This window comes from Delphinus delphis, chromosome 10 (assembly GCF_949987515.2).
Source record: "Delphinus delphis chromosome 10, mDelDel1.2, whole genome shotgun sequence".
In the NCBI taxonomy this organism is placed as follows: Eukaryota; Metazoa; Chordata; class Mammalia; order Artiodactyla; family Delphinidae; genus Delphinus; species Delphinus delphis.
The window spans coordinates 48,322,573-48,341,037 of NC_082692.2; the positions used below are offsets into that span (position 1 = coordinate 48,322,573).

The 18,465-nt window shown below is 37.7% G+C and overlaps 1 protein-coding gene across 1 annotated transcript in view; it reads right to left on the bottom strand.

Moving 5' to 3' along the window:
* Positions 1-18,465, bottom strand: part of AZI2 (5-azacytidine induced 2) — a 35,376-nt gene that overhangs the window by 14,437 nt on the left and 2,474 nt on the right. The window contains exons 2-4 of the mRNA XM_060022080.1: positions 2,652-2,872; positions 1,025-1,150; positions 438-537 (exon numbers count right to left, since the gene is read on the bottom strand). Coding sequence (XP_059878063.1) covers positions 438-537; positions 1,025-1,150; positions 2,652-2,867 — 442 coding nt within the window. The 5' untranslated portion in view covers positions 2,868-2,872. The remainder of the gene's footprint in view (positions 1-437; positions 538-1,024; positions 1,151-2,651; positions 2,873-18,465) is intronic.

The following is an 18,465-nucleotide window of genomic DNA, read 5'->3' on the forward strand; positions in this document are numbered from 1 at the left end:
AATGAATGTGCATGGGAGCAGGCTAATACCCATATCTCCCACTCTTAACTTTTCAACATAGCATCTCATCTGCACATTGGTAACAACCTTTAGAAATTGGGGCGGGGGGAAGCAACTGTAACTACTCAATGACAGGGCGTCTAGCAGTGGGCAAGAGGCTTTGGAGAGGATGGGGTTCTACTCCTTTCTTCATCTACTTCACTGCAAACTAGCCCTGAATAAAAACCATCAAATTTTCTCTAGGAAAAGTACAATTTATATCCAAGGAAAAGTTAAAAGTTGATACTTTGTAAAAGCAGAGCAATTAATATAAGCCTAAAAATTAAAAAATAAGTCCTTAGGATACAGATATAGCAAACTGATCATGGATATAACACAGGAATGGAAAAAATGTATTAATTGCGTTAGAATAATTATAACACGTTTAAGTGGCCTACCCTGCTGAGTTTCCACCTCTGTCCTCAGCTGGAGGAGTTCTACTTCTTTAGATTGTAGCTGCTCATTCAATACTTTCAAAGATTCAGAGTTGTCTTTATTCTAGTTAAGTAGAGAAAATGCCAAATTACATTCAATAAAATCTATAGGTTGGTATTATATATTAATTTTCAGGTAGATGTTGAAAAAACTGATTCTATCCTTTGAAAAGCAAGGTGGGAAATGAACTCAGTTTTTCACTAATCTTTTTCTAACTTAGGACATATTATTCACTGGCTTTTTAAAAAAAACACAGTGATAAACTCTACTAAGTCATGATTTTTCAAAAGAAGTTAGTGGTGTTAGATGTACTTCAGACCTAAACATCAAAAAAAAAAAAAAAACAAAAGGACCTAAACATCATTACATATTGAGTACATATTTTGTATAGAAATAACTTACAAATATTCCTATCAAAATTTTCTATTTTTGCCTTGACCATGCAAATTTTTTATCTAATAAGTGTAAATATCTCATTTCTAATTTTAACCTCTTGAAGGAGAAAACTCATTTACAACATACAGATACCATCCTTTTCAAACCAACTTACCATTTTATCCAATTTGCTCTTCAAATTATCTCTGTCAATGCAAACCTCTCGATATGCATGGTAGGCCTTATTTACTTGTTCTCGTCCCACAGAACTTGTTTCTTCATCCTTTCGAGCTCCTATAAGCTAATGGTATAAAATTAGAAGACAAGGCTTAAGAGGATGTTCTACATAAGAAAATAAGTCAGTCTTCTATGGCTGCACGACTTACCTTAATTACTCTAATGCAGGGAATAAAGCCTGGACCTTAATTACTCTAATGCAGGAATAAAGCCTGGACTACAATTAAGTGAACATTTCACTTCCACACAATTAAGCTTTACTGATTAAGAAAGTAAAAAGTACAGAACAGATACTTTTAAAACTCTTCTTTCAGGCTTTTACTTAATCAGTATCTTATACTTTGTAGTAACTATTTATAATATTAATTCGTCACACTAAACACAGTACAGCATTCTTTCATAGTGCTTATGTGTTTCCAAGCCAGCACACAGTATTTAATTTCCATCATCAGAAAAATATCAAGTTAGTGTGTACTTGACATTTTAAGGAATAGACGTGTTAGTTCAATTCCTATATTATTCCAGAAGAGAAATTATTAGGATTGTTGGTCACAAAGTACAGAAATATTTCCAATGTTACTTATACCAAATCACATTTTTCTATTGACTTTTAGAATAAACCTAACTACAAGCTCCAAAATGTTACCTTTTGTCACTCTATCCAGTATGTCACAATTTTATTTAATAGTCATTAAGAAAATTCATACGAATACAAAGAAATTGATTATTTTTACAACTGAGTCTTTTCTTACTTCCTCCAAATGAGTGAAACTCTACCAAACCCTGTCCTTAAGTTTTTATAACTAGATCATTTCCTTCCCCCTTTGTGCAAGCTCCTGTCTGTAATGTACCACTACACTGAAGATCTAAGGATCATAAACTATGATCTGAAGAAAAATGAACTAAGTTAAACTTTAAAAATAAATGGATGCGTGAGGAAGATTTCCCAATAAATGGATGCGTGAGGAAGATTTCCCAATAAGCTAAGTAGATCTGATGATTTATAACTGAATCAGCTACCTTGCTTATGTATTCTATAACAGTTTCTGCATTAAAAGGTGTAAACAGAAGACATTACTTCATCAGTTAAATGCATTCTTATTACGTGTGTTCAAGAACCAAGGAGAATGTTGAGGTAAAGATGTCAGTCGTGGTAAAATTTTAGTACTGACGAAAACGTTATTAAACATATCAGAACAATGTTCCAGGAACTTCTTCCTTTGACACTTCATTTCCTTTGTTGGTATATAATTTTTTGCACATATTAAAAAATCCTGAATAAAATACATACAGCTATGAAGGTAAGGCAATCTGATAAAAAGAGGTAAGAAAAATATTTGAACTTTAATCCCTTCATGTTGTTAATCCTATTCTGCAAATATTCACCAAGCACTATGATAAGTGAAACACAGTAGGCTAAGTAAAATGCCCAGGGTTTTGAGATTAGCAGTGAGTTATCCTTAGAAATTTGGTACTCATGGAAGACAGAGCAGAAAAATATTTAAAATTTCAAATGCTTTGAATTATTAAGTCACAAACATAATGAAGGTAAACAGATAAATTACCTTTTCTTCCAAAACTCTTATTCTTTTTTTTAAGAAAGAGTTCTCTTTCTCTGAATCCTTAAGTCGTTTTTTGATGTCTTCATATGCAGTGACAAGGGCAAAATGTGAAGCAACAGATTCATCTCCTGAATATATTGAGACTGGAGTCACTGTATCTCTCCTATGGGCTTTTTCATGATTCAGAATGCAGATATCATCTTCTACCAGTGCATCCATGACAGCTATTTAAAAACATAAAATAGAATGTCTCATTGAATAAATGAGCAGAAAAAAGAGGGTATATTTGGAATAATGTGAATATTGGGGAAATGTTTTAAAACTCCTATTTCTTTTTCATTTTTTTATTGAGATACAGTTGATGTATAATACTATGTAAGTTTCAGGTGTACAACACAGTGATTCACAATTTTAAAGGTTATATTCCATTTATAATTATTATAAAGTATTAGCTATATTCCCTGTGCTATACAATATATCCTTGTAGATTATTTATTTTATACATAGTAGTTTGTACCTCTTAACCTCCTACCCCTATCTTGCCCCTCCCCCATTCCCTCTCCTCACTGGTAACCACTAGTTTGTTCTCTATACCTGTCTCTTTGTTATATTCACTAGTTTATTTTTTAGATTTCACATATAAGTGATACCATACAGTATTTGTCTTTCTCTGTCTGACCTGTTTCACTAAGCATAATACCCTCCAAATCCATCCATGTTGTTGCAAATGGCAAAATTTCATTCTTTTTTATGGCTGAGTAGTATTCATTCCATTGTACATATATACCACATCTTTTTTTCTCCATTCATCTGTCAATGGATACTTAGGTTGCTTCCACATCTTGACTATTGTAAATAGTGCTATGAACACTGGGGTGCATGTATCTTTCTGAATTAGTGTTTTTACTTTTTTTGGATATATACCCAGGAGTGAACTTGCTGGGTCATATGGTAACTCTATTTTTAGTTTTTTTGAGAAACCTTCATACTCTTTTCCATAGTAGCTGCACCAATGGCTTCTTGATGATAGCCATTCTGACAGATGTGAGATGATATCTCATTGTAGTCTGAATTTGCATTTCTCTGACGATTAATGATGCTGAGCATCTTTTCTTGTGTCTGTTGGCCATCTGTATTTGGAAAAATGTCTATTCAGGTCTTCTGTCCATTTTTTAATCAGGTTGTTTGTTTTTTTGATGTTGAGTTGTATGAGGTATTTACATATTTTGGATATTAACCCCTTATCGGTCATAACATTTGGAAATATTTTCTCCCATTCAGTAGGTTGTCTTTTCATTTTGTGGATTATTTCCTTTGCTGTGAAAAAGTTTTTAAGTTTATTTAGGTCCCATTTGTGAATTTCTGCTTTTGTTTCCTTTGCTTTAGGAGATAGATCCAAAAAAAAATACTGCTATGAATTATGTCAAAGAGCGTTCCGGCTGTTCTCTTCTTTATGGTTTCAGGTCTTACATTTAAGTCTTTAATCCATTTTGAGTTTATTTTTGTATATCTTGTTAGAGAATGTTCTAATTTCATTCTTTTACATGAACTGTCCAGTTTTCCCAGCACCAGTTATTGAAGAGACTGTCTTTTCTCCATTGTATATTTTATTTAAAAAAAGTTTGTTTTTTACTTAAGTATAGTTGATTTGCAATGTTCTCTTAGCTTCAGGTATACAGCACAGTGATTCAGTTTATGTATATATAATATGCGCGCGCACACACACACACACGCCTGTTACGTTTGTTTTGCTTTATTTCAGACAACATGAATACTAAGGGAAGGTTTTGTTTGTTGTTTTCAGGGTCTGGTCTTCCATCATTGTCTATTTGCTTTTCTGATTTTATAACTGAAAGCTTCCAATTGCTCTCAACTAAAGTCAGAGTTTGGCATGTCCAGTGATTTGTTTATATCTAGGATTATAGGAAAGTTAGGCAAAAATAAATGTGTTTACTACAAATCTGAGTAGTTGAAACCTATGATTCAGTCATTCTTCACCAACACCAATTTAACAATTTCTAACCATGTAGGACAACTCCTTAAGTTAGATTCTTTGCCAGTTTATCAAGAAAGTTGAAAAATACCCCAATATGCCCCCCAAATGGCAGATCCTCATAACCATAATTAACTCCTGCTGCTTCCAGTACAAAACTGCACTTTCTCCTAATGATGGATAAAGAGTAAAGTTTTCTTCCTCTGAACGGTTTACTTTTTCCTCTCTGGATTCAACTCTGTTCCAAAATAACAGTAAACATCATTCGAATCACATTGCTAGTAGCTGAAATCCTCATATTTCCTTTCCAAAAGGAAAGTATGGGTTATTCCCATACTGCAAACCTCAAGTAGGCATATGTGTCTCTATCTAACACTCTTTCACACACACATTATATCTTAAAAGAGGAACCAGCAGAATAAGAGCACATGGCTAGTTAAGTGATAGGATACAGTCTAGCTTAAGGAGAAGTAAAATTGTGCCTATCTTAGACATCTGACTTAAATCAAAATATCTTACTATCCAACCAAATGGACAGGATTTATTCAACTGGAATCATTCTTTTTTTCCCTAAAGACAGCTGAAAAACAAACTGCTCTACAGAGTTGAAACAGATGGTGTCCCACAGTTTGTGCACTTTGAGGATCCAAGCCTATATGCTTTTGCTTTACGCGAAGTTCTAACTAGGTCAGCAGTGTGACTTCCTACTCATTCATTTTTATCATGAAACAATCATTTACTCAGCAAGGAAAACCCAATGTGGGAGACGGCTGTGCAGTAAAATAATTGTTATGCCATAAAGGGAAGTAATATATTTGAGATAATACAGAATGCTAAAAGGATTGAGGAGTGGGGAGGAGGAGGAGTTTTTAAAGAAGGTACAGGGAAAGATCAAATGACTCTTAACCCTGCATTCTTAGGTGAAGAGCGTGGTTATTTTTATTGTACTTTCTGTACTTAAACGTTAACACTTTGCTAAGTTTCAGCAGGGGTAACAAGTTCAAGGGCCTGAAAGAGTATGCGGAAAAAGAATGAGGAGGGGAATGACAAGAGATGAGATTGGAAAAACAGAATGGAGACCAATGGAGATCGTCCTTTACGATAAAGAGACTATAGGATTTGGTCCCTATTCTGTGGAATTTAAGAAAAACCTGGACATGATTCAAGAATGTGAGGAATACTTATACAGCAACTATAAAATATATTCATAATCAAATGTAGTATTGTGCTAAGTGTTTTACAAATGTTATCCCCATTAACTCTCATGATTACCCTATGAGGTAGGAAAATCTTATTACACCCATTTCACAGACGGAAAAACTGGGACCCATAAAGGTTATGAAGTTTAACCAAGATCAGCACAAAAACTTGGATTTCAGAGCCTGAACTATTAGTACTTTTCCCTCCCCAATGAATCTTTTTTTTTTTTTTTGCGGTACGCGGGGCCTCTTGCTGTTGTGGACTCTCCCGTTGTGGAGCACAGGCTCCGGACGCGCAGGCTCAGTGGCCATGGCTCATGGGCCCAGCCGCTCCGCGGCATGTGGGATCTTCCCAGACTGGGGCACGAACCTGTGTCCCCTGCATCAGCAGGCAGACTCTCAAACACTGCACCACCAGAGAAGCCCACCCAATGAATCTTTTACACACTAAATTCATCAAGAACTACAAAAGTGGGAACCTTTTGGAAGGTTTTTAAGTACCTTATATGGAAGGGAGTATAATGATTTAACGATGTTACATTTTATAAAGTATGATAACTGGTCATTTTTAGGATAAAATGCATAGTCAGATTGCTTATTTTATATACTTATATCTGTTGCCTATTTTATTTATAAATCACCCAAATTTGCATATGGTCTCTCTCTAAATACAAGAAAACATTATTTGCCTAAAAAATCTTTTTTCAAGTTTTATATCATTATTCTATATATTTATTCTATATACTATAAACATGACTTGGAATGCACTGTCCTAAAAAATTGCTTATCTGTCTTAAGAAGTATATGAGAAATAGCCAAGCACACCAAAGAGAAAATCCACTTGCATCACAGATATGCATCAAATTTTGTTTTAATAGTTGTCATTTAAATTTGTTATGAAATGAAAATGAAAAATTTAATTTCTATCCTTGCAAAAATAAATATAAAATCACATAAGTATCAGAAATATTAATGCTTATCATATTACTCCATACACACCCAACTTCTGGAGATTAAAAGCTGCAGGGCCAGGGAAAATGAGATCTCAGAAAGGTACCAAATAATAGAAGGCAGATATCCCATTGTATTTATTACTATACTGAAAGGAAAACTGCTAGCAAAGTAACAAAATAGGCTATGTGTAACCTTTGGCTTTATTGCTTATGCAAGCATCCTTCCTCAACCTTATTTCTACAGAGAAGTAAAGGGAGCTGCAGTAGCCTAACTCACAGTAAAGTAAGATTCAGTTTTATATACTTTGTGATGAAATGCCTCTTCATGGGTATCCAAAGTATCTGGCCCGGAAAATTTGATTTTCTGCATAAATGGTAAAAGCCTAATTGGCAATTATTAGACTTAAACTAGACAAAGCTAGCTTTAACATTCCGAAAATTTATACTGTATCTAACCTTATTTACCATAACTTAAATTATCTTAGAATAACAAACCTGTGTTTACTTTAATCTTTAAAAAGTGAGTACAATGAGCAGATTATTATCAAAGATTAGAATGATCAAAAGATTAGATAGTATTTTAAATAGCCTAGCAGGAATTGATAATATTAATTTTTAAAACTTAACAAATGTCAAAAATATTATCCCAAGACAAGATTAAGTGGGCCTCTCTCTATCATGAAAGTCAATGATAAATGTATCCTACAGGAACATGAAACACAAAAAATGGTCTTTTACAAGAATATTCTAAGAAACTGGAGCTGACCTAGAGCAGTGTTTGCAAAGTGAGGAATGGACAACTGCCTTAGAATCATTTAGAGTTCTCTTCAAAACTACTGACTGCTAGGCTCCAGTGCAGATCTATGCAAATCAGAATGTTGGGGTGAAAATCATCAAACTGAACTGTCAGTAATCAGTCCATGTGACTTTAAGTCCCATTCCAATTTAGGGACCGCTACTGTAGTGGAAACAGAGCTAAGTGGATACTACATGATTTACAGAATCCCGATGATAACTAGTACTCTTAAACATTTGTGGGCATGGTTAGTTCTATGTTATCAGTTGGTAAACATCACCTAACTTTTGTTTTTTTTGAACATCTTTATTGGAGTATAACTGCTTTACAATAGTGTCATCACCTAACTTTTGCATGGAGATTTTGTTCTTATTACAGAAAGTTACTTCATATTCATCATTTCATCTAACCACAATAATATAGGAGGATGAGATATATTTATCTATAGACAAATAAATTTATATATAATTATGAAAACATTTTATATATTTGGCAATTAGATTTTGTTTCTTTTCAGAGGTTTACATAAGAGAAGTACAAATTAAGAGAATTAGAAAGGACTGAGGTGAAAGATGTTGACAATTGCTGAGAACAATGAAATTCCCAAGAACAATGAACAGTTGTTGTGATCACCCAATTCCAGTGTCGGGGAGGAGGCATTTCCACACCATCAGCAAGCAATGATCTGGACACCAGCTGGGTGCCCTACAATTCAACTCAATTCTGACACTATCTACCTAGAGATGGCATGGGATTCCACACGTAAAGGTCTCAGTCCCACAAGACTTCCCTCTACTTCAGAAGCCAAAGGCAAGCCCAAGTTGCTACCTGTACTTCTGAGGGACCAGCTGCAAAATGGAGGTTCCAATGATTCCCTCCAATTCAGGATGCCGATCAGCAAGTCCAGGTTGTTACCTGTACTTCTGATCAACTGGCTGTAAATCTGAGGTTCCCACAACCTTCTTGAATTTGATTAATTTGCTAGAGCAGCTTAGAGAACCAAAGAAACCCATTTACTTACTTGATTACTGTTTATTACGAAGGATATTAAAGGGTATGAATCAACAGCCACATGTAGAGATACACAGGGCCAGGTGCTAACAAAGGAGCTTCTGGCCTCCTGGAGTTTGGGGCCAGCATAGTGGCATGTGGAAATGTTCTGGTTCACCAACCTGGAAGCTCTCTAAACCCTCCCCTCTTTGGGTTTTTATGGAGGCCTCATTACATAGGCATGACTGATTAAATCACTGGCAACTGATTCAACATATCTCACCCCCCCACCCTCCATCCCCCTGGTCAATGGGACTGAAAGTTCTAATTCTCTAATCACCTGGTGAGTTCCCCTGGCAACCAGCCCTCATCCTGCCGTGCTTTCCAAAAGTCACCTCATTAACATAAATCCAGTCAAGGTGGAAAGTCTCTTGTTATAAGTAACAAGATATCCATTTATGTCACCTTGATGGCTCTGAAAAGGTTTCAGAAACTGAGGAAAAGAGACCAAATATTATGGCAAAAGATGCTCCCATGGCTCTTTTCCCTCAGGTAATTCCAAGGGTTTGGGGAGCTGTGATCCAAGGAACCATGGATGAAGACCAAATGTATATGAGAAATATATTTTGGTCAGCTGAGTGACCACATATGTTTTTCTTACAAATCACAATATCACAATATTAATGGAGAAAGATGGGCACAATCTGCCAGATGAGGTGGGTAGAAAAGAGAATAGTAGTTGCTGAAGGCTAGGGAAGAGATGTAAAAAGAAGAAGAAAAAAATTCAAACATTATTAATCAGAATTCATCTTAGGAGACCTTAAATTTCACTCTTTTCTACAATCAACATTGAGAGGACTTCAGCTGAGGTATGCTATACATACTGGGGTGTGAGAGACTAGAAAACATAGAATTATTTTCTGACACCAGATTAGTCTTTTTTCTAGGAAAAAAATGATTATCCTGTCGTATTTAATCATCTTAATATTTCCTATTTATTGCTCACTAACCATATGACAGGTACTAGTGCTTCTGCATAGTAGGGGAGAATTCACCCCCCCCCAAAATATGTCTCTTTGGTTATGTTCTAAGAAACAAGAGAGGTGGGGAAAAACTGTGAAGACCAAGTAGGAGTTACCGTTTTGTAAGAAACATTCATATTTTTAAGGGAAATATCCATTTGTAAGGGTGTTTCCCTCTCTCTTCCAGAAAGCGAGGATGACCAAATGTCTAGAAACTCTTATAACAACCTTATCCTTGTTTACTGTGCTTATTCTAGGAACCTCCCATAACTGACTCTTCCTCACCCTTAACATCCCCTTTTGTCTTTAGCTGAGAATGGTAATATTTAAGACGAGGGCTTTGACCATTTCGGCAAGTTACTCAGTTCTCCTGGGTCTCTCCCATGTATACTTATTAGTAAACTTTTGTTTCATTTTCTCCCGTTAACCTACCCTCATGTCAATTTAATTCTTAGACCAGCCAAAGGAACGTGGAAGGTGATAAGATAAACTTCGTATTTTATGGCAAGACAAGAAAAATTTAAACATAAAAGTTTTCTCTGCCCCTTTGGACCTCCTCCCTCCCCTTTAGTGTGTGTTGTGCATCAGCATTAACCAGACCTCCTTAGGAGATAACTTCCTTCTTAATCTTTAAGGGGCCACGATGACCCCATGACCCACTGCTCACTTTTTGTACTTGGCAGATCTGGATTGTATAAACTGTCAATAACACATCATTTAGAGTATAACCCTTTGTCTCAAAAACATGTAACTGTGCTTTGACCTCTAATGGGTGGAGCAGCCCTCAGAGCATTCTAAAAGACTGTCTCCCAGTACAATCACCAGGTTGGCTCAAATAATATTTCCCATTTCTTTCTTAGATAGACTATTGATTAATCTTTTTGTTGACATCCATGTCTTACCACCAGAGGACACCTGGCGTCTACTGTGAACCAGTGCTCAGTACCAGCATGGGCTCATTAAGCCCCACCAGCTCAGATGTTCTGATGAGTTCTGATATTCAGATCTCATTACTTTTAAGCGATGATCCTACAAATTTTATTCAGGCTGGAGTCTTAAGGGTAACCGGTGCATTTCCCAGGCAGGAGACCTAAGGGGATCTGGGCTGGGCAGGAGGCCCAGGGAAACATAGGTGGCTGGGTTTTTGTTATAGTTAAATTTTAAAAAACAAATTAATATATGGTCTGAACAAAACTTCTGCTAGTGAAATGAGAAACTGAATTAATTCAGGTCTGAAGAACAAGGGACATCTGCTCCTTCCAGCCACAAGGTATTCTCAAGTGACTGAGAACCTAGTGTAAGTATCTGAGGATCAACTCTCGTGATGTTGCAGTCCTACAGGGGAAGGGGAACCCACTACAACCATTAAATACTGCTCTTCCAGAGGTGCACACTAGAAAGACTGATTGTCTTGTGCTCTTGATGCTGAAAACTCAGCTTCTTGTGCACCAGTGCCAAATCGAATCTCGGAGACAGTGTTCTGAGTGAAGTAGAAGAGAATAGCTTTATTGCTTTGCCAGGCAAAGGGGGACAAAGCAGGCTCCTGCCCCAAAAAAACTGTGTGTCCCCACCTGGGAGGATGTGATGAGTTTATAGCAATGGTTCAAGGGTGAGGTTGCTGATAAGATTAGGGTGTGCCTCCTTTCATCTGATCTCAGGTAATCTGCTTAATGAGCTTCTCTGGTTCCTTTAATGTAGTCTCAGGTGGTCTTTCTCTGGTATGAAGAATGCTGACATTTTAAAGAGCTTAAAGACATTGTTATGTGTATCCCTTGAGGGGGAACCAGGACCCTGCCCCAAGGCTGCACAATTGTTTCTTGGCTGCTCCTCCCTCCTCTCTGCATCCCCTCCCTTCCTGCATTAGTAACTGTTTGAATCTGCCCTCTGGAACTCAGGGAGAGTCATGGAGGCCGGAGTTAAGAAACAGGGTACAGGAAGGCTTCTGTGCCCAGGAGCCCCACAGTGTCCTACTCAGTTTCACTCTGAGCACTCTCAGAGGCTTTACTGGGGGAGGGAGAAACCGAGACACGTAGAAGAGTAGAACTAATCCAAGAGTAACTCCTCAGGGAGCGAGAGAGAAGCAGCACACATCCCATCCACCTTTCTATCCTCAGAAAGTTGTTCAGAGCATATCTCATATCTTAATTAGACTACCAAATTCATAATGGGAAACTGTGCCTTAAAAGCCAAACAGCTCCTAGACAGACTGCCACCTATGGGGATGCCAGCTGGGTTTACGTATGCTTGCAAGTGCTTACTTAATTGAGAATTAAAGGATATCCTGCCCTAAAACAGCCAAGATGGGGCTCTTTTTTTGGCTTTCCAAAACTGATTTTTGCATGCACAGTTAAAGAAAGCCAGCAGAAGCTAAGTTCTTATCCTGTCAGTCAGTCTCCTGGAACACTGCCTACAGGGTCTACTGGAAACAAGAGTGGTAAGAGTTTTTCCCATTTCTAAAATTAGATTAGCATGAGAAAATATTTGTAGGGCTAGCTCCTCAGTTCCTTTGAATTAGAAAGACTTGTAAATTTGAAGTTTTAGAGAGCTCTCATCTTAAATTATTTTATCTATTTTAATTGGTATGCAGAAGCCCCAGAAGGCTTCAAAATGCCAAAACAGCTTCATTGAAAGATTTGTTGTAGAAAGCTAATGCAATATTAATGTTATAACAAGTACCTAAAATAAACAAAAAAAATCCTTTAAAGACTGATGATCCCTGGTCGGGAACTAAGATCCCGCATGCTGTGCAGCATGGCCAAAAAAAAAAAAAAAAAAAGACTGACATAACTACTGCTCTCCTCTAACCTCCCTTCAAGTACTCATTCTAGTAATTCTCTGTCTGAATTGCCTTCCACTCTGAAGACACTATTAAGTGGTTACCATTAGAAATGGAATCACCCGAGGCTATAAGTAAGCCTGTTCAGATCAGAGGCCAACTGAGGGCCACAGTTAAAGAATTTCTTAAACCCAGGGAGGATCCTCAAAAGTTTCTGTAAATAGATTACCAAGATGCAAGTCCACTGGTTTGACTAAACTGACCAGAGCTGATATTCAGAGCCTGATAGGAATTTTTTTTTGGCATTCTCCTCTAAGCTCAGTGAGGGAAAGAACATTCCAACATAGGTGGATGGGTAGGTCTTGATATCATTGCTGTGGCAATCCAATTCTTTGAGTAATTAAAAACAGGTGTCTGGGCTTCCCTGGTGGCGCAGTGGTTGAGAGTCCACCTGCTGATGCAGGGGACACGGGTTCGTGCCCTGGTCCGGGAAGATCCCACATGCTGCGGAGCAGCTGGGCCCGTGAGCCGTGGCCGCTGAGCCTGCGCGTCCGGAGCCTCCGCAATGGGAGAGGCCACACAGTGAGAGGCTCGCGTAAAAAACAAAAAACAGGTGTCTTTTTTTTTTAAATTACAAATCCAGTCTTTACAGAACCAGAGGTGTGGCTCCACAAACAATTTAAAGCCCACCAGTCCTTTTACCACTCCCAAAACCTCCCTTTGGTTTTTGGCTAAAACACCACTGGTTTTTAATCTGTGCTTTCGGGATACAAGGAAACCTTTCCCCTCGAGCTAATTATGATTTACAGCAATTTGGTAAACTACACCTTTGTAAGTAGAATTGAAACATTTATCTTTTCTCGCTATCCAACCATTCCCTCCAGAAATTGGAAACTCTTAGGTTCCTAGCACCTTTATCAGGTAAATAAGGAAGGCCACCTCCTGATAGGTACAGGAATCTCAAGGTATTTTGGGGATCTCAAAAAGAGAGAACTTCACCCAAATCTACAGATATTGCAGGCAGAATCTGTGGCAAGCCTTTGGTGTAATTTATCTGGCCTTGAGAGGTCTTTTAAAGGTTTAATCTAAGATTCCTTATGAAAAGTTCCAACACAGCCAATTTATGAGTCTATGTGGTCAATTACAGACTTATTTCGCAAACAAATTAATATGGCTATATTTGGTAGAAATAAGGGTAATTTTAGAGAAAAAGATTATGCTTCAGTGGATATTAAATTCTAGTTTTGCTAAATGAGGCTTTTTTTAAATATTTACCGCCTAAGACTCACTTCTTAGATGGCTCCTTGCTGTTATGCTTTATTACTGTAAAGTTTAATTGAATTACTAAAACAATACTCTAGTTTGTTTCTAAAGCTGATCACAATAATCTATTTTTGGATGAAGATCAGATTCACCATGACCTGCAACCAGGAGATTATGCACACTGGAAAAGACATAAGATAAAAGACCCTGTACAGCCATGTGGGACGGGGCCATATCAGGCTTCCTCTCCTGAATGAACTGTAACTCTTGTCTCTGACACCCGACTTTGACTAACTAGGACCAGCACTACCAGACCAGAACAAGAAGACAATGACATCTGAAGTAGACAGCTGACACAAGATGACCCAGGCCTGCACACTATTACTTTGACAATTGCTCACACTTTTGCTTATGAATCCAATGTATTTCTTCCCTGGGCTCAATCATTTGCAAGTTTCAAAAAATTAATCCAAACAAACCATAGGTTTGTGGACCTAAGTCCAGTACTCCTAGGTTTCCTTGGAGGATTTCTCCTCTCCAAGGCTCTAACTGGATGGCCCTATTTTATTTTAGAAGAAACTCTAGTATTGTGCAAGCTACACATTACCTTCAACATCACTAAGTGGGACCCTCTTACCTGGCCAATTAATGACACCTGTTCTGAACGTGCCCATAAACACTCCTTTTCACGAGATGAAAAGATATTGGGTAGCTCCTAATGGGACCTAATGGACTCATGGAACAAGTTTATGGCCTTGGCTGTCTCCAGGATGGTTAGAAAGATGTGCAACTGGTTTCCCTTGGGCTAAAGGTCACCTATGGGTAGCCTTGGAAACAGCCATTGCCAATTTGCCTTTAATGCTAGTGTGCTGGGTTTCTATCACTTTTCCAATAGTATGACCATTTGGCCGAGATATTTGTTAACTCATAACACATATGAAGAGTCAAATTTCCACTCTGAATACTCCTCTCTCCAGTTTAGAAAAAATACTAGGAAAATGTTATGATTTAGGAGGATCTTGGCTTAAACGTTTACTACTGACACTGTTACTCCTATTGTCAATCCTATATAGCTCTCTATAAATTAATGAACACGCACAACGCACCTGTAAGGTAGAATTGGCATAAGTCCTACTGGACAACTGGAATTGACCATTAGTCCTTGACAGACATCTCACTAGTACCACTCCGTAAAACAAGCTATTAAGACCCAACACCAAAGGACATGATGGACCCAGGGCACATAAGCAACCACCCTGGTGGCATAAGGCAACCAAATATTTGATCACCTAATGCTATCAAAAGATTAAAGATCAAAAGGGGGAACTGATGAGATAAAATTTATATTTTATAGAAAATAAGAAAAATTTAAACATAAAATTTTTCTCTACCCTTTTGGGCCTCCTCCCTCCCTTTGGTGTGTGTTGTACATCTGCATTAACCAGACCTCCTTAGGAGATAACCTCCTTCTTAATCTCGTAAGAGGCCACAATGACCCATGACTCATTACTCACTTTGTACATTTAGATCTGGATTGTGTAAACTGTCAAAAATATGTCACTTGACATATAATCCTTTGTCTCAAAAACTTATATATAACTATGCTTTGACCTCTAAGGGGCAGAACAGTCCTTAGAGCTTTCTTAAAGACTGTCTCCTGATTATAATCCTCAGGTTGGCTCCAATAATATTAAGGTAGAGGAAAATTTCTTCTGGACAGCATGCATTTTCCTACTTCTCAGGTAGGTATTATTTTCCTAATTTATAAACAAATCTTAGAAAAATTAAAATACCTTACCTACACCTACATAAAGAATCAGCAGCAAAGGTGGGAATGTGAACCCAGATAAGCCATCTTCCAAATTTATGCTTTTAATACCACATTCTGAGAGGCAACACAAAATTGATTCTTATTTTCCCAATAAGAATCTGGACAAGGCAGAACTCAGTGGTAGAAAGAACAATGGCCTGAGATTCAGAAACCCAGACTCTAGTCTAAGATCTGCCACCTTTATTATTGATTAGTTTACCTCTCCAGATCTAAGTTTTCCCACTAATAAAATGCCAGGGTTGAACTACATCACTGAGATGCTGCCCTTCCTATATTGTGAAGGCAAACTTTTAATGCAAATACAGTATGGCAACCTAAACAGATAGAAGGGAATTCACTTTTACCAGGAACGGAGTAAAAGATATAGTACACATATTACGCCAACACCAAACTTGACTAGAAAGGTATTGTCACCACAGGTGAGCAAACAGAGGCTCAAAGAAGTGAGGCAAATTTGTCTATACTCACACTGGCAGTATGTGACAGAGCTAGGGTCTGAATCAAGGCCTATTTAGTAGGCTCTTTCCTCGACTTTACATTGCCTCCTGAATTGAATCTTATCTAGAATTTTCATCATCTTTCTACCCCTCAAAAGCCAGACTATCCCTGTGCCCACTTCTATGGAATAAGGATTAAGTCTTACAGAGAGAAACCAACACCTTTCCCTTTTTTTAATGAAATAATTAAGGGCAGGAATGAGCTAACTGGTTTATAAAGAAGGGACTGTCAAGTGCCATTTTTCAAGATACTATGTACCTCAGCAGTCAAATGCCCTATAATTCAGTGAGTGCCCAAAAATGTACTCAGCACCAGATATAGAGTATGAAAAACCCCACTTTCATTTTTATAACCCTCACCGAGTTATCTCACTAACTGCCTACCCACTAACTGCCTCCATCTAAACAACGAAACATAATATTCCGACCCTTTAGCCAACTCTTATTCTGAGTACTAGTCGCAGATCTCCTAACTCTAACATGAATTGGAGGCCAACCCGTAGAACACCCATACATAATTGTAGGCCAATCAGCATCCATCTTATATTTTCTCTTAATCCCTAGTGTTAATACCAGTAACTAGTCTTATCAAAAATAAACTCCTAAAATGAAGAGTCTTTGTAGTATAACAAAATACCCCGGCCTTGAAACCGGAAAAGGAGAAACTCACACCTCCCTAAGACTCAAGGAAGAAGCATTAAACCTCACCACCAGCACCCAAAGCTGAAATTCTACATAAACTATTCCTTGAAAAGGTTTATTGTAGAATAACCACCAGGCTACAGTACTATGTCAGTATTGAAAATAATTTATTTTATAATACTTTTGTTGTGTAAGTCATATACACATGCATGTCCACATATCAATAATAGCGTCTTCCTGTAAATGTATACATATACATGCTATGTATTACTGTGCATTCATTTATTTTCCCCACGAGCAGTTAAAGGTCATATTAAATTTTATTAATTTTACATATTACATAATATTATTGATCGTACATAGGACATGTCATTAACGGTGATCTTTATAAGACATCTGGTTCTTACTTCAGGAACATTTTAACTTAAAATCGCCCACTCGTTCCCCTTAAATAAGACATCTCGATGGGTTAATGACTAATCAGCCCATGCTCACACATAACTGAGATTCCATACATTTGGTATTTTTTATTTTTTTGGGGGGGCCTGCACAGACTCAGCTATGACCTTAAAAGGTCTCGTCACAGTCAAGCAAATTGTAGCTGGACTTGTATGTATTTTTTATTTGACTAGCACAACCAACATGTGCAATTAAATTAATGGTTACAGGACACAGTACTCCATTATTCCCCCCAGGCTCAAAAAACTGTATCTCGTAGTGGATCAAACCCCCCTTACCCCCTACAAAACTAATCTGCTTAGATATTCACCACCCCGCTAGACAGCTTCGTCCCTAGATCTACGAACAATTTTTTTCATAAATCAATACTAAATCTGATACAAGCCCCATAATGAAATTATACGAACATCTTTTACACCCCATGGGTTAATGTAGCTTAAATTTTTTCATAAAGCAAGACACTGAAAATGTCTAGATGGGTGGGCTTCGCCAGCCCCATCAACATAAAGGTTTGGTCCCAGCCTTACTATTAATTCTTAACAGACTTACACATGCAAGCATCCACATCCCGGTGAGAATGCCCTCCAAATCACAAAGATCAAAAGGAGCGGGTATCAAGCACGCTACACTAGCAGCTCACAACACCTTGCTTAGCCACACCCCCACGGGACACAGCAGTGATAAAAAGTAAGCCATGAACTAAAGTTTGACTAAGTCATGTTAACTAGGGTTGGTAAACTTCGTGCCAGCCACCGTGGTCATACGACTGACCCAAATTAATAGAGACACGGCGTAAAGAGTGTTAAGGAATCATACAAAATAAAGTCAAATCCTAATTAAGCTGTAAAAAGCCATAATTAAAACTAAGCTAAACCACGAAAGTGACTTTAGTACAATCTGAGTACACGACAACTAAGACCCAAACTGGGATTAGATACCCCACTATGCTTAGTCGTAAACTAAATAGTCACAAAACAAGACTATTCGCCAGAGTACTACTGGCAACAGCCTAAAACTCAAAGGACTTGGCGGTGCTTCATATCCCTCTAGAGGAGCCTGTTCTGTAACCGATAAACCCCAATTAACCTCACCAACCCTTGCTACTTCAGTCTATATACCGCCATCTTCAGCAAACCCTAAAAGGGAGCGAAAGTAAGCATAACTACCATACATAAAAACGTTAGGTCAAGGTGTAACCTATGGGATGGGAAGAAATGGGCTACATTTTCTATATTAAGAACACCCCTTATATCCACACGAAAGTTTTTATGAAATCTAAAAACTAAAGGAGGATTTAGTAGTAAATTAAGAGCAGAGTGCTTAATTGAATAAGGCCATGAAGCACGCACACACCGCCCGTCACCCTCCTCAAGTATCACAGCAAAGCCCCAGCTCA